The sequence below is a fragment of the Rhea americana genome, unplaced genomic scaffold, assembly GCF_003343005.1.
Source record: "Rhea americana isolate MKP2758 unplaced genomic scaffold, rheAme1 scaffold_12, whole genome shotgun sequence".
Taxonomy (NCBI): domain Eukaryota; kingdom Metazoa; phylum Chordata; class Aves; order Rheiformes; family Rheidae; genus Rhea; species Rhea americana.
Genome location: NW_028185261.1, coordinates 6,224,749 through 6,243,600, shown reverse-complemented (window position 1 = coordinate 6,243,600; position 18,852 = coordinate 6,224,749). Strand labels below are relative to the sequence as shown.

At 35.3% G+C, this 18,852-nt stretch overlaps 1 protein-coding gene across 1 annotated transcript in view; it reads right to left on the bottom strand.

The window, feature by feature from the left end:
* Positions 1 to 1,239: 1,239 nt before the first annotated feature.
* The window catches only part of LOC146600574 (uncharacterized), a 38,466-nt gene continuing 20,853 nt past the window's right edge, over positions 1,240 to 18,852 (bottom strand). Inside the window, exons 3-8 of the mRNA XM_085321881.1 lie at positions 16,910 to 16,957; positions 16,021 to 16,079; positions 13,903 to 13,925; positions 10,527 to 10,643; positions 3,011 to 3,050; positions 1,240 to 1,307 (exon numbers count right to left, since the gene is read on the bottom strand). Of these exons, the coding sequence (XP_085178007.1) occupies positions 1,255 to 1,307; positions 3,011 to 3,050; positions 10,527 to 10,643; positions 13,903 to 13,925; positions 16,021 to 16,079; positions 16,910 to 16,957 (340 nt within the window). The 3' untranslated portion in view covers positions 1,240 to 1,254. The remainder of the gene's footprint in view (positions 1,308 to 3,010; positions 3,051 to 10,526; positions 10,644 to 13,902; positions 13,926 to 16,020; positions 16,080 to 16,909; positions 16,958 to 18,852) is intronic.

Here is an 18,852-nt window from a genome sequence, read left to right as displayed (position 1 = left end):
TTTTTTTTTTTTTTTTTTTTTTCCTGTGAGAAAGGTCAACCCTTACTGTGTCTAAATGGCTTATTCAGTGTGCTGTAGTCCCATATGGACTAAGCAGGAATCATGAGTCTTTATTTTGCTAGACAAGTATCGTTTTACCCAGCTTTGAAGAAGGATAGATTACCAAAATAACCAGATCATGTCTTTTGCTTACCATCCTTACAACACTTCTCAATCTCAATTCTTTGGCTAACTAATTTAATCTACACAGCTTTTCCAAAAACGATATTCTTGAAAACAGCAGTGCAATTTTGCTTTGCACTGTATTATCATTAATTCATGCTTGCTAAGTACTCTGTCATTAATCTTTGTCAGTGGGTACTACATTCTTTGAAAGGGAATTTAGATCATACATTCACTGTTTATTTAACACATCCAATTTTTCCTTTTCTTTATCTCTGACTCCTTTTGAAAATTATTTACCATTTTTATCATTTACCAATTATTTACCACATTAGGAAAGAACTAACAATTTCAGAATTTACAAGGCCAATCAAGTCAGTCATTCAGTATTTCAGCTGAATAATTTAAAAATAAATACTTATTATTTCTCTTTCAAATAGCTCTTTGATATYGTCCTTGGTTAGAAGTATACTGGATGCTAATGAATTGTATAATATTTACTACTGTAGCTAAAGTGGGATTCCCTCTACAGCAGTCCAGATTGTTGGGTTTATAAGCCCTTATTGTCTGTGTTCAGAAAAGAAACRGTGATCATTTCGGTGAAAAAAAATATTACTCTACAATATTGCTTTCTGATCATTGGGTATGTCTTTTTCCTCAGCTAAATCATAAACATTTTTGCCACTAATACTGAATGGTTAATGTTCATTCTTTAAATGCATACATATTCCTAAACAACATAATTATTTACTGTCTTATAGCTTAATTTGCCCAAGCATAGCAAAGTCTGCTATAAACTTTTCATTGAAAATCACAAATATACAATGATACTGTAGGTATCTTTTTTTTTTCCCTGTGATCTCTAGGTGTATGCACCATTAACAACCAGTTAAAATATGACAGGCATATACAATTCTGTCTGAGCAGGAAAAGAAATTTTATTGTTCAGGTTTTAGTCACACATGCCCTACATAAAGTTGTACAGTCAGATCAGTATTTTATTGTTACTTACCATATGTGTTACAGCCCTTAGGCATGAAAGACGGAGTTGGACAGAAGGCATTAACCTTATCTGCAGAAGGAGGAGTTGCTTCAAATGAGTTTGTAGTCAAAACAGCCTTTCTGTGGGAACAAAACAGGAGGAACTGGAAACAAATGTACATATCTTGTAAATGTCAGACAGAGTAGAAAGGAGCCAGTCTTGCAATCTTAGATTTTTTCTTTTTCTTTCTTACACACTGGAATATGTGGTGATGCAGACCATTGAGGTCAGGAAATAAACTGCTCACTGTCCTAACTAGTCTCCTGTTATCCACCACWTCACCAAAAAAACTCCTGGTATTTTGGGGCTTATTGGTCTAGCACAGAGAAAATGTTCAAAATCTTATGCAAGTATGGGCATAAGTTTATGTGTTTCTCAGAATAACTAGGCAGGCTGTGCAGGGGTAGGCTAGTTGTGAACAGTGAACTGTTCATGCTTTTCAGGTTCCTTCTACACCAGAATGTGAGAGAGAGAAAAATGAAAAACAATGATTTTGCAGCACTTCTGTGGCTGGGGAAAGATTTCACAGAAAATTCCACTGGCTTATTATCTTGTAATACACAATTACCTTTTATTTGATAAATATATGATCTAGAATTTATTTTTAGTGATGCACTATCTGCATTTATCTCCACAAGTTTAAATATGTTAACAACCTGCAATGCGTTAAAAGGGCAAGATATGAACCTACATGGGGTATCAATATATAAATGCCAAAAGAAACACAGGACCATACAAGTCAAAATTCTTAAACGCCAGAAAATATCTTTCTTTAGATCAGCTGATACAAAGTAGCAAAGTATTCGTTGTTTAGGACAAAACCCAATAATTTTTATGGCAATAAACTGAGGAATTGAATAATCAGTAGTCAACGTCCTGACAAAGATACAAATGTGATAGAAGAGAGGGACAGAAAATAAGCTGTATTGCACATTCCAGCATGCAACACACCAAAAGCACTTGAGTAGGTCTCTGAAAGACAAGTAGGARAGCTTTTCAGCTTTTCTTATATCTCTGGGCACTTTGCATATCAAGACAAATTGGAAAAAGGAAGAGCTATAATACCTTCATTCATAATGTTCCAGGTACACCTCTTAAATATTTTTAAGTAATACTGGCTGAAATAATGGAGCAATGATGAAATAGCACTAAGAATCTTAAAAACGTTTATCTTGGAAAAAGTTGCTGATCTCACATTTCAGATAAATTAATACAGTCCTTGCTTAAGGAAAACTTCACTACAAGTTCTTTAGAAATAGGGAAAGGCTTGTTTTTCTTTGCGTCACATATCTTCACACAAAGAATGCGTTTGTGTATGTAACTAATGCTTCCTGGATTTATGGATGACAATGTATGTCTGAAAATTACTGAATTATTGCTTTAAGAGGGAACACTTGGATTTAGTGATTTTAGTTGATAATGTTTCYTCTGACTCTGTTTTCTTAAATGAAAGTGATTTCAAATTTCTGAGCAACTACCTGTAATGGGACACAATCTGTTTGAAACACTGGAGAGAATAAGTAGAAGGTGTTAATTATAGCTAGATGTCCAATTCCCCTCCCCCCCAGGCTAAACACTATGGTTTTAGGTTGCATTCATTTTAGTAACCATTTGATCTTTCCCAAGAGAGGATTTGGCTCTATTTCTTTTAGTCTTCTCTGCATGCAATACAAAACTGGCTCACTGAACTAAATTTTAAGTTAATATTTGTGTTCATGAGCAAGAAATTGCAAGATCTGTAATAAGACAAAAATAATGTTTATAAATTTCAGTTAAGGAAAATGTGTTAAGTAAAGTTAGATGCACCTGATTTAATGATAGTAGTACTCCATCTGCTTACTAGGATCTGTAGGGAAAATATAATTTGGAAAGTTTAGATCTTTATAAAATACAATGGACTTTTATCACAATCCATTTTCAACTACTGCAAGTAGTCAAAGAAAGTAATTTTTAAAATATGTTAAACAGACAAATGTTTCATTCTATGCATATGGGTATTTCCATTGACTTCAGTCAGATTAACCAGAGAGAAAAAAATTAAAAAACATAAGACTTTGCAGAGTGTATATTCCCTGCAGTAAATAATGCAATAGTACCACTATCATCAGATAACGTRCACTGTGCTAAGTCAGTGAAATAACTTCCACTGAGCCTGATTTTGGCAATAACATCAGTGCCATATAGGCGTACCCTGTAGTTTTTGACCTCAATAGATCAGAAGTTCCCCAAATCAAAACTTTTCATTTAATCAAACTGGATGAGATTTGAGTTAAAGTGGGAAASGGTCATATAGTCATCTGAGAAACTGCAAAATTTTTTTTACCCACCTCAAAATATTGCTTCCTATCCCATTCCTTTTCTAAGAATGTCTATAAATTCAAAGGTTTATTTTCTGCTTTCATTGTTTTATTAAAGTTAGTATTCCAAAAAGACATTAATTTCCTAACTTCCTCCTAGCACTGCAATAGCAAAATATGCTGCTGGTATTAGCCATAGCCACAGTCTGGTTTCAGACAACATAATTGACAAATCAGCTGTAAGATCTGTAGTGCACAAATAAGAAACTGCAGCAATATCCTACTAGTGCTTAAAATGGAAGAACAAACTACCAAAATTATTGCATAGATGTTTGACGAATTAAGAAAACCAGGAAATAAGGAAAATACAAAATTAAAAAGAAGAAATGAGAAATGTGGCTCAAAGTATAGTGCTCTGAAGTGCACAGAGCAGGGATTTCCATGAACTAATATACCAAAGTAAAATTAGAAATCTTATTTGGACTTTCTCTATGTTAAAAACTAAGTGAAGCAAATCTGTAATCAATCCTTAATTAAAACCCACTAATTTCAGAGTTGTTGAATTTAGGAGCATTGCATCATGTAACTGAAAGCAAAAGTTAATGTACTGAGAGTTGTTTCACTAAGATGAAATATTATTTTATTTTCATTCTGATTGTTGATTGTTTTAATACCCTGAATTTAGAGACAGAAGGAGATGTAATCGTTTGTTTCCCTATGTCACAACTAACTCAGTTGCTCTTTTAACTGTAAATTCTGCAAACGTTCTTTTCTTACCTAGCAGTTCAGGCAAGTAACTTAAAATTAAACCATTTTCTCAGCACCTGTAAAAATGTGCAAATGATAGAACTGGCAGTATGATGATTGCTTTACAGATAAGCATTTTCTTCATCATCTTCAAGGACATTCAGATTTACGATTTAATCACTCGGCTTTAACAGGATGCATTTGAGTTTGATTAAAAAAGAAAACAAATAGCAGCGTAGATTTATTAATGAAATCTGCATGACCTTTTCACATATGGAACTCTCTCAAAATAGTGAGTTTAAAACAGACTATGGCCTCCTTAACCATTTTAACTTAGTTTGTCCTGGGATGTAAAATGCTTTTGGTGGTTTTTCACATTGGCAAGTGCAAATTTTGGAAAGTTATCTCCCCTTCCCCCTCCTCGAACTTTAATTGCTTAACCTACATCCTAATTCAAGTTGCTCATAAACCTTAGCCTTTGTTGTAGGTCCCACAGCTGCATTATGTCAGTAGCAAGTAAAACGTTCACAAAGTTCCGGAATGCTGCAAGACATTTTATAGGTGCTGCAATAAAAGGCAAATTGAATTTACAAAAATGCATTTGTCACTGATTAAAAACTTACAAAGTTAATTGGAAACACTGTGTAGGTGTTGCCACACAACTAGAGGTGTAACTGGTGGTTTTAATTCAGTCAGAGCATGCTGGATGGTGGATGGTAGCTGTTCATGTAACACTAGCAATCTTATTCATATTTCTTTTCCCATGAACAAACTGAGTATATTTAGTGAAAGACCTGAATTAGCAGTCAATATGTAGTAGCATTAAAAATTTTAACCAAGGAGCAGCCTTTCTGGCTTAATTTTCAAGGCTGCATGCAAGTCAAAATTGTAAATACTGTTCAGTGCTTGTTAATAACTGCAGTGTCCCTTGGGAACGTTTTCTAGGCCTTTTCTCTCTGCCTAATTCACTTTGGCAAAGTTGACACTGCTATAACAATCCTTACTTTGGTAAGTGAAGAGGAAAGAGGGAGGTAACCGACAGCCAAAGCAATCAGCACCCTCCCCCTGGAGCTGAGTGAATTATCTCCACATAATCCACTTAACCTTTGCCATTATGGGACCTGGGAAGCTGAAGGTATTTTTAAACTTGAGTCTTTTAATTGCCAGTTTATAGTGTCACTAGTCCAGCTCAGCTGGAAAGAGGATGATTGGAAAATAGTTCCATGAGGCAATAGCTTTTCACCTCGGCTAGGAGTCCTAATTATTATTAATTCTGTGGCTCGTTGTCCTCTAAGTCTGTATGGACAGTGATCTACAGTGAATCCACAGGTGACAGAGTTTCTTCAGCCCAATATTACTCCTGGCTGAAATGTCAGATTTCAAATTATTTACACCACTGTTAAACTTGGGTAACATACACATATTGTCATTAATTGTCAATATGCAGAAAAATCCCTACCCACATAAAATGTTGCCAGAAAAATTCTATAATGATGATGATGAGAAAACTGCTTGGCAGTTTCTTCTTTTACCAGTCTCTGCTTGCTAAAGTAGTTTATTAAAGTCACACTTGCCCTTTTCAGACTGAAAAACAAAACAAAAATACTAAACACTAATGCTGAAGGATGGTTGTTAATAATTTTCCAAACATAAGCTATGGAAAATTGAATGAGAATGTGATTAGTTCAGCAGCCACTGGTAGAGATGAAGAGAGCACATGGGTGTCTTAGACTTTTGGTTGCACTCATACTTCACTATCGAAGAATGTGGCAGTTCACTACAGACCTACAATGTTATAATAATTTTTCAGTAATGCAGACAAACACTCAGGGCCCATCATGTTTATACTGTGGACACTTAGCCACCCTGCCCCCAAAGGAAAAAAAAAAAAAAAAGTTACATGCTCCCAAAGAACTCCTGAAGCGCTAGTTACTTATTCAGCCACAGCCTCATCAGTGTACGTTGGTTTACCCTACTAAAAGAAAGCCTTCCTATGTGATATGTTGACATCAATACAGGAATAGAATTATTCTAAAAAACTGATGCAAAAATAGTCTCACCATTTTTCACCGCAGTCTCTTTGTCATCTCCTTTATCTCTCATTAATGATGAGGATGTAAATAGCAGCAGCCAGAAAAAAGTAGCAAGGATGATCCAAATATTCCATTCCTACCCCTGCTATTCTACAATTCAACAGTATAGAACAGGAACACCAGATTATGTTATTTTTCACTTGCAATCTTTGAAAAGAAACAGAGAATAAAAACGCAAAAAGAAAGGGGAGGGGAAGAGGATGTGCAAGCCCAGATGGATTATTTTATCCAGGCCTACTCAGCTAGAAAGAAAATTTGCTCCACATTGCTGGATATTCCTTCTTACCTCACAGCTAGGAGTTTGTGGCTCATGCAATTCTTACCAGAGAACTCAAACAAAAAAAATGAAAAAAAAAAAAAAAAAAGATATTCCTGAAAAATTTAAGGGGATATCACATATCTGGGTCTGAGCCAGATCCTCCATTCGAGTAGTCCTTGACTGGAATTTCAGTAGATTTTTTTTTTGCCAATTCATTCTTCTTGGCCGACCTAAGATGATAAAAGGTAAGTGGCAAATAAGGACAAAATAGGATGAAATAAAAGAGAAAGAGTTTGAGTTATTTTTCCACTTTCCCCATAAYGTTTCTAGTTAAGACTTAATGAAGTGATCAGCATTAATATGACATTTRGCAATTAAAGGATAGGCAGAAAGAGGGGTGTACTGGCTTTGGAGCAAAATGTAAAGGAGCATGCAGAGCAGCTGTACCTTTTTTCCCCCAGGAGAGGCTGAAAACGTTAAACAATTTTTAAGACAACTATATTTCTGTTGGCATCTCAAAACCAGTTTAAGGATCCACTTTGGTCTGAATGATAATCTAAACGTTTTAGAATAGGATTTCAGAACAGAGTGAGGCTTTATAAACAAATGGCTGAGTTTTTCTGTTTTCATTTCTGTTACCAACTTAATCTCGTTTCCCCACCAATTCAAAAACTTTGGAGACAGCTTCCAGGTTATATCAAGAAGATCAAGGAGAGCAGAGATTTCTTCTCTGAAAAGATCTTCTTTGAGGCTGTGGCATAGTGAAAATGTGATCATTATAGACAGATGTGAGTATCAAGTACCTTCCCCTTGTTAAAGTTACTAAAGAKTAATAAGCCTAGGGTCTTGCCTCAGTGTGCTAGTGCCACTACAGAAAAGCTGACAGAAACAGATGTTCAGYTGCAGAAGACACAGGTGAACTACTTGAAATTCTTTTGCATATTCAGAGRGATCTAGTCTAAAGGCTGGCAGATTAATTTCCTTTTCTTTTTTAAAGGCATTTCACTTTTAGGGAAATGTGACAACAGTTAAGTATGTGAAAAATAAAAGTCTAGCACACTGTGTTTAGATACTCTTATTTAAAATGAAAGGGGTATTCTTTATTTATGACTCATGTAAATTCTGATTTCACCAAATAGCTTTTGGCAAGCACCCATAGAGCCACCACGCAGAACGCCAGCAGTTGCCGCAGTGCCATGATATGGCGTTTATCTATGTGCAGCCATGACCTGSGCTGTGACAGGCCAGGGGACCTTGGCTCTGCTCAGTCTTCTCCAGCCTCATGCTACAGACAGAGCCACTGGCTTCTGATGCCACAGATCACCTCTGAATCTGGTCATTGCCTTTGAGATTTACACCATACCAGCTTAATCACTGCAGCATAAGCAAAGGGTGAAACTCCTTTCCCCCCAAAATACACATCAGATTCTTTTAAAGTGTTTTGTACTGTTTCACAATGATTATTTGAAGTTTAATTAGGAGGCTACAATTTTAATTAGGAGGTTACAATTCTGTTTGAAATTTTGGAAAGAAAGAAAAACATCCTCCTGAGCATTACAGTCTCCCATGAGACCAAATGTACTTCTGTAAAGGCTCAGCCTTATGAATAGAGGATGTTTATCTTTACAGTAATAGCACATAAAACTTGGTGCCATTGGAGTGGGTGAGAGCTTTGCTACTGCTTTCAACTTTCATCTTTCCTGAACAATTGTGAGCATAAATTACCTTCATATTTCCTATTTTAAAAATGGGCACAGAGAGGGAGAGAGAACAATTTCTAAGCTTTACAAGTCGCTGCTGAGCGCAGGAGATGTTATCTGAAATAGTGTTTTATATAGCAGGAGAAAAGTTATTTTCTATTCTTCTTCTTCAGTTTGACTTCTCTTGAAGCTGATGAAATGGATCTTCCACTTAGCCATGATAAGGCTGTTACGATTTCAGTCACATTTTTCCCCACAGGAAAAAATGAAACGCCTCTCACTATCAGCATAATGATTGTAACTTCAGATTAAATATATAGGAAAAGAGCAGAAACAAAGCCTCTATGAACGAGCACAGTATCTTCTTTTCTGTAACAGGCTGAGGTTGAATGAACAGCAGAAAGACAGCTCCTAAAATTGTGCATGTGCATTATACCATAAACTAAATTGAAAGTTACATAACCATATACCTCACTATTTTCATCTCTGCCATGTATGAGCATGCATTACTGTCTTATAACACAAAAAATTTTGAATTTGGTACAACTGCAAATAACAGATTGATGTAGCACACTTTCCTGAACCATTCAGCCAATATGCTACATTGGGTTGTCCTCGTGCGAACATGAGGCATGTTATTACTGCTATTAATTTAATAACTGTACTTTACTCAAAGGTAGTAAAATCCTTATCACTGATGTCTAATCTCAGATTGGGGAAACAATATAACTATTTCTTAAATGAAGTCAGATTGCCAAAGGGACCTACATTTTGCAAGATCGCACAGACATGAATTGAACCATTTTTGAGTAATGAACCTGTGTCATGAACTATCATCCCTTTGTATTTCCACTATCACTACAATTATTATAATTTGAATGATTCTTTTATATCTGTGAATATATGTATGCTGTGTTTGCTCATCTAGCTAGGCACTGCATGTCATATGTTGGATGTTTCTCTTAGGAGGGAAATGGTCAAATGAAAAAAGTTCAGAGAGCAATTAAGAAATGAAGTATTCTTTTTCCCATGTCTCAATGTATTCCTTTTATCATGACTCCTCAATTGAGAGGTATTGCTATAGCAGTAGAGATAGAAATTCTGATCACATTTGAATGAGGGCAAATATAATTTATTCACATACCAATTTATTTTAATTTGCAGAAGTTTTTTCTTTCATATAGATATTTACTTGAGAATACGGAATCATAGAAAAGAGGAGCAAAGGAAATAGTGAAGAGTAATAGGTAATGCATTAGTAGTTAGAAGGGTGGAGAGCTGTGTTGTGGAAACAGGGGCTATAAAGATTTAGAAGTCATAAATGCAATCAGCTGTAAAGGGACTCTCAAAATTACACAGCTCTTAAAAGATGTGATTCTTAGAGATGTATGTAGAAATACTGAGAAAAACATAAAGGATAATAACAATAGTGATGCTTCTGGAATTGAGTCTATTTCTGAGGTAGGGCGTTCATGTGTGGAAGTATGCTGACATATCAGACAACCTCTATGAGAAAAAAAAATTACGCAGTGGGAACCCGCCTTAACAGAGATTTCAGTCTATTTAACTTATCCACAGGAAGTTAAGAGATAGTTTGATCATGGACCATAATTACCTGCAGATGAAGACATTTGATACTTATAAAACCTTTAAGCTAGTGACACAGACACAGTAAGATCTAATGACTAGAAAAAGGAAAGCAAGACATGCTTAGAGTGAGCATAAAGTGCAAATGGTACTTAATCACTAGTACCATTTCCACATGATGGATTCATCTTCATTTGAAGAGTTTATATCAAGGTTAATGTCAGACTAAAGAAGCACTCTAACTTGCCAAGAACTTACAGGCTTGATGCACAGATCATGAGGCGAACTTCTCCTGTCTGCTTTATCTAGGAGGTTAGAGTGATATTAGATCAATATAGGGTTGATGCAGGATTAATAGCATCTTGTGATCATTGCTGATAAGACTGAGCTATGAGAGAATGAGTTGGTGACTGTCTACCCCTATGAAGATTAATAAAGAGATTTTGAGGATGTTTATTGGCTTGTCTGAATGATCTGTTGGGTCAGTTAAAGCCAGTGTAGCTTCCCTTTGAATCAGAAAAGAAGGCATATGCTTATCTATTCTTAGTGCCAATGTGAAAGTCTGTTTGCAAGAGCCACTGTCCATAAAATGTACCATATCAATTAGTTCATTAAAAATAGATCTAATTACTTACTTACCTTAAAAATCTCATCTCCTCGCTGGTTCTCTTGTTTGGCCAGAGTTCCTTCAGATCCTTCATCTGTGAAAGCTGCCTCAATATGATGAGCTCCTAATAAATGGAAGTTAAATTTATCCTGTAAGAAAAGTGTATATTTTTAGTGTATTCTTACATTGATTAGAGCTCAGGGCTGCATTCCATGAATAGTTATTTCTTTGGAGATGAGACTTGTTATGTGAAACTTTATTTTGAGAAAAGTTTCTGAATTTCTGAATTACTTATTTATTTAATTTACCAGCCATTCATACATAACATTTTAAAATTATGAACGTGATTCATGTAACTGGTGTTATGTTGACAAGGTGACAATTGGGTGTATAGGCAACTCATCTGTCAGAATATAAGAATGACCATCCTGGGTCAGATCAAAGGTTCACCCAGCCCCGTGGTCTCTCTCTCTGACTTGGTTGTAGCAGATGCCTGGCAAGCATAGTATGGTCTGTCCTGTGGTAGATCCATTGAAGCGTCTGACCTGGAGATTGTATCTAGACTTGTATTTTCTAGTCAGCAGCAGATCTATGCTTTGTGAACTTGTCTAATCCTACTTGTCTTTTGGAGTGCACTTATATTCTAGGACTCTGCAACACGCTATAGCAAGGAACTCACAATTTTATAATGTTTTGAATAAAAAAGTATTTTCTATTGTTTATTTTGAATATATTATCTCATTATTTCAGTGTATGCTGACTTGTCCTCCTGTTATGAGCAATATGAACAACCTTCACTTTCTTCATGAAATCATTTATTACTATCAAAAAACCTTTTAAGAAGTGAAGAACTTAAGAAGTCCCAAACTAGTTAGTTCTTGCAGAGATCTGCTCTATGCCTGATCATACTGTCATACTTCCTTGAACTTTTTCTAATTCTCCAGTAACTTCCTGATAAACTTTGATCAGAACGATAAGCTGTATCCACAATGCGGGCACATCAGATATTTAAGCAGTTCACTGTTTTGTTTGCAATTTCTTTCCCAATAATTCATTACGCTGTTTGCTTTTATGATCATTGGGAAATACTGAGTTTATGTTTTTATAAAGCAACCCAAGGCAACTCTGAGATCTCTTTCTTGAGTGGTAATAGCCTGCTTAGAGCCGATTTCTCCATATGCTTCTTTTTACCATGTTATTTTGCCCTTATTGACATGCATTTCAGCTACCATTTTATTACCCAGACAGTTATTATGAAAGTCACAGGCAATTTCTACTCATGGTTTTCAATTTAACTACCCTGAATAATTTTATATCATGTTCAAATGTTGCCATTTGACAATATACACGCTTTTCCAGCTTGGTGTTTTCTTAAAAGGAGAAAATAGAAGAACAAAAGAAGAAAAAAATCTCTTTTTTTTTCTGATAGAATAAAAATGTATGCATTTAAACGCCTGATTTCATCTGCTACTTATTCCTCTTTTCATTTCTCATAGATTTTTGCTGTTTTGTATTATAAGAAAGTTTAATTCTACGGGAAAATTTAGTGACAGATTAAGAATATTTTTTCATCACTATTCTGAGTGAAGGTAACGTTATTTCTAAGGTGTGTTATTTGACTAACAAATCGTACATTTTATTGGCTGTCTCATTCTATTCTCTTTCATATTTCACATTTATGATATGTCCAGACATATTCTTGTTTTGTTAAGTAGGAATCTGTGTGGTCTTTGATGTAAGACATAATTTATTTGACAAGGAAATATGAGATGGTGCCCTGAATCTGCATTTAATTGATGGACTGAGAATTTTTAGCATTGCAACAAGATAGATTCTCACAACCTGGAAGGAGCATTTGGTTAATCTGTTCTCTTGTGAATTAAAATATATGTATTTATATTTTGAGGAATAATTTTTTTTTTCATTGAAGGTAATGAACAGGGTTCACACATGTATGATATCCATATACTAAAAGTGATTGATGCTATTATCTGCTCATAAGGATATTTTTATATCTATAAAAAGTGAGTACTCCATTATGACAACTCTACAGTAACATCGCAAATGAACACAAGCTCTTGGAATTGCATTAAGGCTGGATATAAATACAGCTCTTTTTCTCATCAATGCAAGCTTACTTGTAATTAAGCCTTCTGCCATTTAAACATCAGACAATCACCTTTTTTTTAAAACGTACTAAAAATTGCAGTATTCTTCCATGTCATTTTATATAAGAGAGTAGAGTACACCAAGAACTCTCAGAGACTTCACTCAAGTTGTCATCTTATAGAGTCTTCTACTTTTCAGTATTTCTGTTTATCTTCACAGATCCTCCAAGTATCACAAAGCTATGGGATACCCTCAATCCCCCTTTTTCCCCTTGCCCTTTTTTAAAAGTACCAATTCCGTCTCTTGCTGTTGATAGTCCTGGTGAGATTTTCATATGGAAAATGAGAACAGATTTTTGGTCACCTTTTTCTGCCAAGATTTCTGCTTCTTAAGTATTTTAAAAAGTTATTTTAGAACTGAATGAATGCTGATGAGTGATCAGGCATCTGAACAGCTCATTCTTAATATGCCCTTGTTTGATTTTTTTTTTCTCTTAGCAAGAAAAAAAAAAAAAAACATTAGGCATGGCTATTAGATGAATGCTGATATTAAGCCTAAACTCCTGTTCCCATAGATGTCAATAAAAATGTTGCCATCAACTTTAGTGGCAACAGGATTTGGCCACAGTACCAAAATATAATTGCTGGCAAAGAGCCCAGTCCTCTACCACTGAAATGAGTGGGAATTTTGCCATTCATGTCAGTAGAAAGTGGATGGAAGTCTAATATCTTTAAGTTGATACCCTCTCCATTTCTCAGAAACAATAAAACTGGATTATAAAGAAGTATGCAAATTTTTTTCAAATTATTGTAAGTTTGGAAAGCTTTATAAAGCAACCTGTAGATATTCCAGTATCAGYAAAGTTAATATAGGAGATCCTAAAACACATTTATCCCACAGGAATCAAGATACATATGTGTATTTGTGTACATCCTAGTTTAGGAATACTTTTAAATAATTTGATCTTTCAGTCAGGAAATAAATAATAAACTAATGTTATTTGTGCAGTTCAAATAGATGGCCTCAAACATTTGCTTTGTAGATCTGATTAATTTTATATTATTAATAATGAAACAAGAGCTTTTTAATGCTTTGTTTTGTAGTTACTTTACAGTAAAAAAATGTAGAGACTAACTAGTTACTATGATTTGTTGCTGAGAAAAGACTAAGAAATTGCCAAGCAACTGCTTATTTTTCATACAATATCAAATGTAAGTAAAYAGACCCTCAGAAATACAAGAAAACATGATAGTTAAATTATGAAGGACTGCTCTTTTCTTATTTTAAGTATGTTCTTACCTTTTGATATCTGTATGTAGCACCTGAGGGGAAAAAAAAATGAAAAAGGATGAAAATTCAGATGTTTATCATATTTATTTAGAAAATTCTTCTCACTGAAGATTCAGATTTTTACTCTTACACTTTTTATTAGGCTGAGAAGGTATCATGGTTACAACAGCGAGAGAATTAGAAAAGAGAGGGCATAGGAAGCAATCACTATTGAATTATTTCACTGATTGTTGACTTCTTGATTGTTTTTTCCCCTAGTTCAGCTAAAGCCTCTTTCTTTTCCTTCAGGATTTGAAYATAACACTAGCACCCTGTAGTTCCTTCCCTCATACTTTGTTTTTGTCATCATCATCACTGCCTGAATTAAGTAAATTTGATTGTTGTTAAGTTTCCCCCAGGATGCTCTCCTTTTTGCCTTTTGTTCCCATTCATTTTGTTCATTCTGTAGCAGAATGGATGATTTGATGACCGTTTACCTATTATTAGGACTGGAATCAGACCATATCTACGCATTTAACAAATGGATTTGCAGTGCTTTCTTAATTATTTACACTTTCTTTGTCAGGCCCTATTGCAACAAGATGGAATAAAACACATCTACCTTTCTTATGCCTGTAATGCATAAGAATTCATTCTCAGTAATTCAAACTTGTAGTACATGTATAATTTATTTCATCTTTGCATGTCCTATGGTAACCCTCTCCTCCCACAACTAAATTGTACTCCCTTTCTTCCACTTCACCTGACAAGAATTTACTAGGAAAATTCCCTGGGCCTATGCAAAGAGTTCTTTCTCTAAATTTTACTAGTTTATTTATTTATTTATTTATTTTCCCCTCCTTTGAAAGTATGTTTTAGCTGCTTCATAGAAGACCAAAGTTTCTCTCCAGGCTTTGCCATAATTACAGCATCACTGAACGTGAAACAACAAAAAACATAACAACAGCTATGGCATTCCTCAGGGAGTGCATCATATGAACAACAGTCTGTAACGCAGAAAAAATACAACCATGGCAGCAATGTTACAATAGTCCTCAATGGCCCTACAGATATACTTTAGCGCTGCTCTGGAGGCCTGCAAGTGCAGTTCAGTATCCAAGCCTGATAAAATCAAGCTTGATGGTGGAGGTATAATATTTTCACGTGCCCACTAGAACAGTGGTTAAAGTGTGAAATCATTTTTCTGCTACTGAAAAGTATGGATAAATTTTCTAACTTTTCAGTTAGAAAATGGCACTATCCCATCCAATATGTAGTAGGAGTGAGTGTCTCCAAATGTTATTAGAAGACATGCAGGCRGGCCTGCTGTGGATTACCCAGCTGGTACCTGGCGTCCAGGAAGCCATGGTGGARCAGCAGAGAATCACCACCAAGTCTAAACATCAGATAGTGCTTACGGACTTGCCAAATCCTAAAGTCTAAGGAAGAGGCAGCTAATATTTATTGCTAGTGAGACAAGCAGTAATGAACTCTTTTCATTTCCCTTCCGTTACCAAAGGTAATTTGTGTTACCATTTATCAAAACTATGCTTGTAAAAACTTTCTGAAAAACAAATTTTATCCATTTTCACAATGTCTTACAGAGCCTTTAGGGACCAGCCTGGTGACCTCAAAAGCCTGTCAGTTTTTGCCTGAGAACTGCAAAATCAGACTCCATATTACAAAATTAAAAGAAAAATAAAGGAGGGATAATATACAGCAATAGCCTCTTTCAATTGTAACAACCTCTATCTCATTTTTACCTTGCCTGCAAATTTGTGCAATAAAATAATCGACATTTTTCATCATTATGTCTTTATATCTTTCATAAGAGGACTGCTCTCCTTGTTATCTTTATTCACTGCTGTTAAAAAAAAAAAAGAAAGAAAAAATACAATGTCCCTTACTTCATAAAACAATGCCTTTTTTAAAGCTTTCATTTTAGAGCTAGTGTTAGGCCATGATGAATTGCTGAATGGTTGATTTCCTGACACTCTTTCTTACTAACCTTTCCTGACAGCTTCTGGATTGCTCTACCTGGTAATTTGCACTATAATAATGGCTACAGTGAGATGTCTCCTAACTATTTCCTTTATTTTTAACAAGATTCTTAACACCCTCTGTAGGTGACAAAATGCAATTACAGACATGAAGTGTCCCCTGGAGGATGGTTGTTCACAGATGCCACCAGTACTTTAGTTGTGCAACTGTTAAATGAAACGAAAACAAAGAATCAGATTCTCTAAACATACAGTTCAAATAAAAATTTAATTAAAAGTTATGAAGGCATTTTATTGATTAACAACCTTAGTAATTAAATAGTGTAGCTGACATTTTTTTTGTTGGATTTGTTCTTCCTTGGAGATCTCTAATTGTTGTATGGCTTTGCATTTATTGATAACTCTGTTTGATGAATACAGATGCCACCTTTTATGGTAGTCGTTGACAAAGTAATCATATTGTGAGAAACACCAGGCTTATGTAGTAACAGCTGTTGCAGTTATACATGCTGATATCCATTGGGAAAATGTGTTTGCTGCTATCATGGGTACACAATAAATGGAAGGTGCAATAAAGCACAAGCTAACATTTTGAAAATCCTTACAACTCTAGGAACTTTATTGCAGATTACAAGCACTTTGATCTCTGTCCAGTACTTAAGTCTTAATTATCAGACTAATTGCACAGACTATGTTCATTTTCAGTGGTAATCCTTTTGTGATTAGCTTCTGTGTTCAATAACTGACTTATCCTTTAATTAAAAGGACTATTAACCTTAAGGCTGCTGCTGTGGCTTGGGATTAAACCTATACAGAGTTAATATTTAATATCATTGTAAAAAGCCATTGGTGAAAGGTATAGAATGAAAATATAGTGATTCCCCGTTTTACTGTAACTTCCTTTAAGAGATAACTTCAATATATATCAGTATAATGCATTTTACTTTGATATATTACTAGCTTAAATCCATTAAGGAAATGCAAGAATATGTATGCATTCTGAGCCCTTCTCTCATTTACAGGCAAGGCATACTTACATTGGATATTTCCCAAGCCTTCCTATACACTCATGATCAGAGGTTGATCTGAAAAGAAAAAAAAAAAAGAGAGAGAGAGAGAAAGAGAGAGAGAGAGAAAGAAAAAAAGATGGAGGGAGGGTTGAGGGATGTACATTTAAGATCCTATTTTCTTCAAACTTAAAATGTTCTTGTATTATTAGGCTGGGAATTCAATTTTTATTTATCTGGTAGTGAGAAATTTATTTAGAAAAAAGGAAACACTATGTGAAATAATGTACTACAGAGGTAGGTTCTGTAGTTCTTCCCAGGGCCACTGCAATCCCACTGGTTGAAAAACTAAGAAGCAAATCCAGAGTCATCAATGCTCAAGTGTGTAGTCCCTGCCAAAAAGCCAGATGCTGCTATGGGAAACTGTGCATCTTTTCTAGTTTGGCATCTGGGTCCTTCTTTGAGCAACCATGCTTAGTGTCTATCTGTGACTTACAGTTCTGCTGCACAAATAATAAAACTATTCCTTTCCTGTTTAGTATTTTTATACAAAAAAAGCCCCTCCATCCCCTTTAAGCTAGTCAAGTACTCTCATGCAGATTACTTTTAGAGGAGGCTGGGTGCAAAGTCCTAAAATCTACTCTTCTCAACATCCTCATTGACCCATATGGCAATGCTGTATGTATTGCTAAATCCAGATACATTTTTTTCCTTTCTTCTGATTGTGGTGAAGAAACTTGATCAGACTAGATTTGTTAGAGACATTCTACTTTACTGATATTATTTTCTTTATTTTTGATACAGCTAATTTGGAATTTAGACTTACTCAGTTATTTGCACTTGTCATTAATGAGAGCTAGTAACTACTAAAGAGCTGTTCAAAAGCCTTCCAAATCAAAGAGGAAAAGTTATCATCTCCCACTGAAATTTAAAGCAGTGATCGTACCCTCATCATTTCAAAATCAGTAGAAGTGACTTGAGGCCTGTGATAGAAGTGTCTGGCTCCAGAATTATCCTCTGGTGTTAAGTGCTGACAATGTGATAAGGCCTTTACAAGACATAAACGCATTGAGGGAGTTCTAAAACCTCTAATACTCGCCTAGGAAACTAGACCATTTAGACTGGCTATATGGCATGTGATGGGAGGAGAAACACACCCATGCTTTTCCAAGGGGAAGTGAAGACCACAAACAGAATCATCGTCTGTAAGAGATAGAACGAGAGCCTTAAGTACTCTGCATTAAAATTTCCATACACACTTTTCTAAATACTTGGTAATTCTCTGTTTAGCGTTACCAGTCTTGTTAACAATAAGACTGTTAATATCCGTTGTCTTTTGCATAATCATAGCTACATAATCTTTCAGCTGTCTGCTAAAAGAAAATAGTCAAAAACTCAAGGGGAATTGAGACTTCTTGAGCAGTTATTTAAAAGCCTGAGAAACAAGAACTGAGTATAGAGGAGACCCTTCCCTTTCCATTGACTGCATAGAAAGACTAGCCTGCGTACAGCAATGCTAGTGTCTCTCCAAAAAACGCTTGCTCTGTCCCGTCCTTGTATACATCAGTTGATTTGAGCAGTTGTAATGGAGCCACTTCCCAGGGATGGAGGTGCTCAGCCAGGCAGAGTGCCTCGATTACTTTCAATATCTGCAAGAAGAACCACAAGGAAGTAGGAAAATCATTGCCTGGCACACTGATAAGAAGGCCATCGCCTAGTGGAATACTTTAACTGAGACTAGCTGCAATGTTTGAATCATGTTTGAGGTCAGTGTACAGTGTTCTCTGGTGTTTATACTATATAAATAGTATTTAAATATGGTATATAAATTTTTACTATCTTCACTGTAAAAAAAAAAAGAAAGAAAGAAAAAAAAAGCAACTAAAACCAAGTAATTCAATTAGGATCAAAGAAGGTATAAATGGAGAAGTCCACTTCAGAGAGGCACAGTCACAAGTGCCACACAGATATGA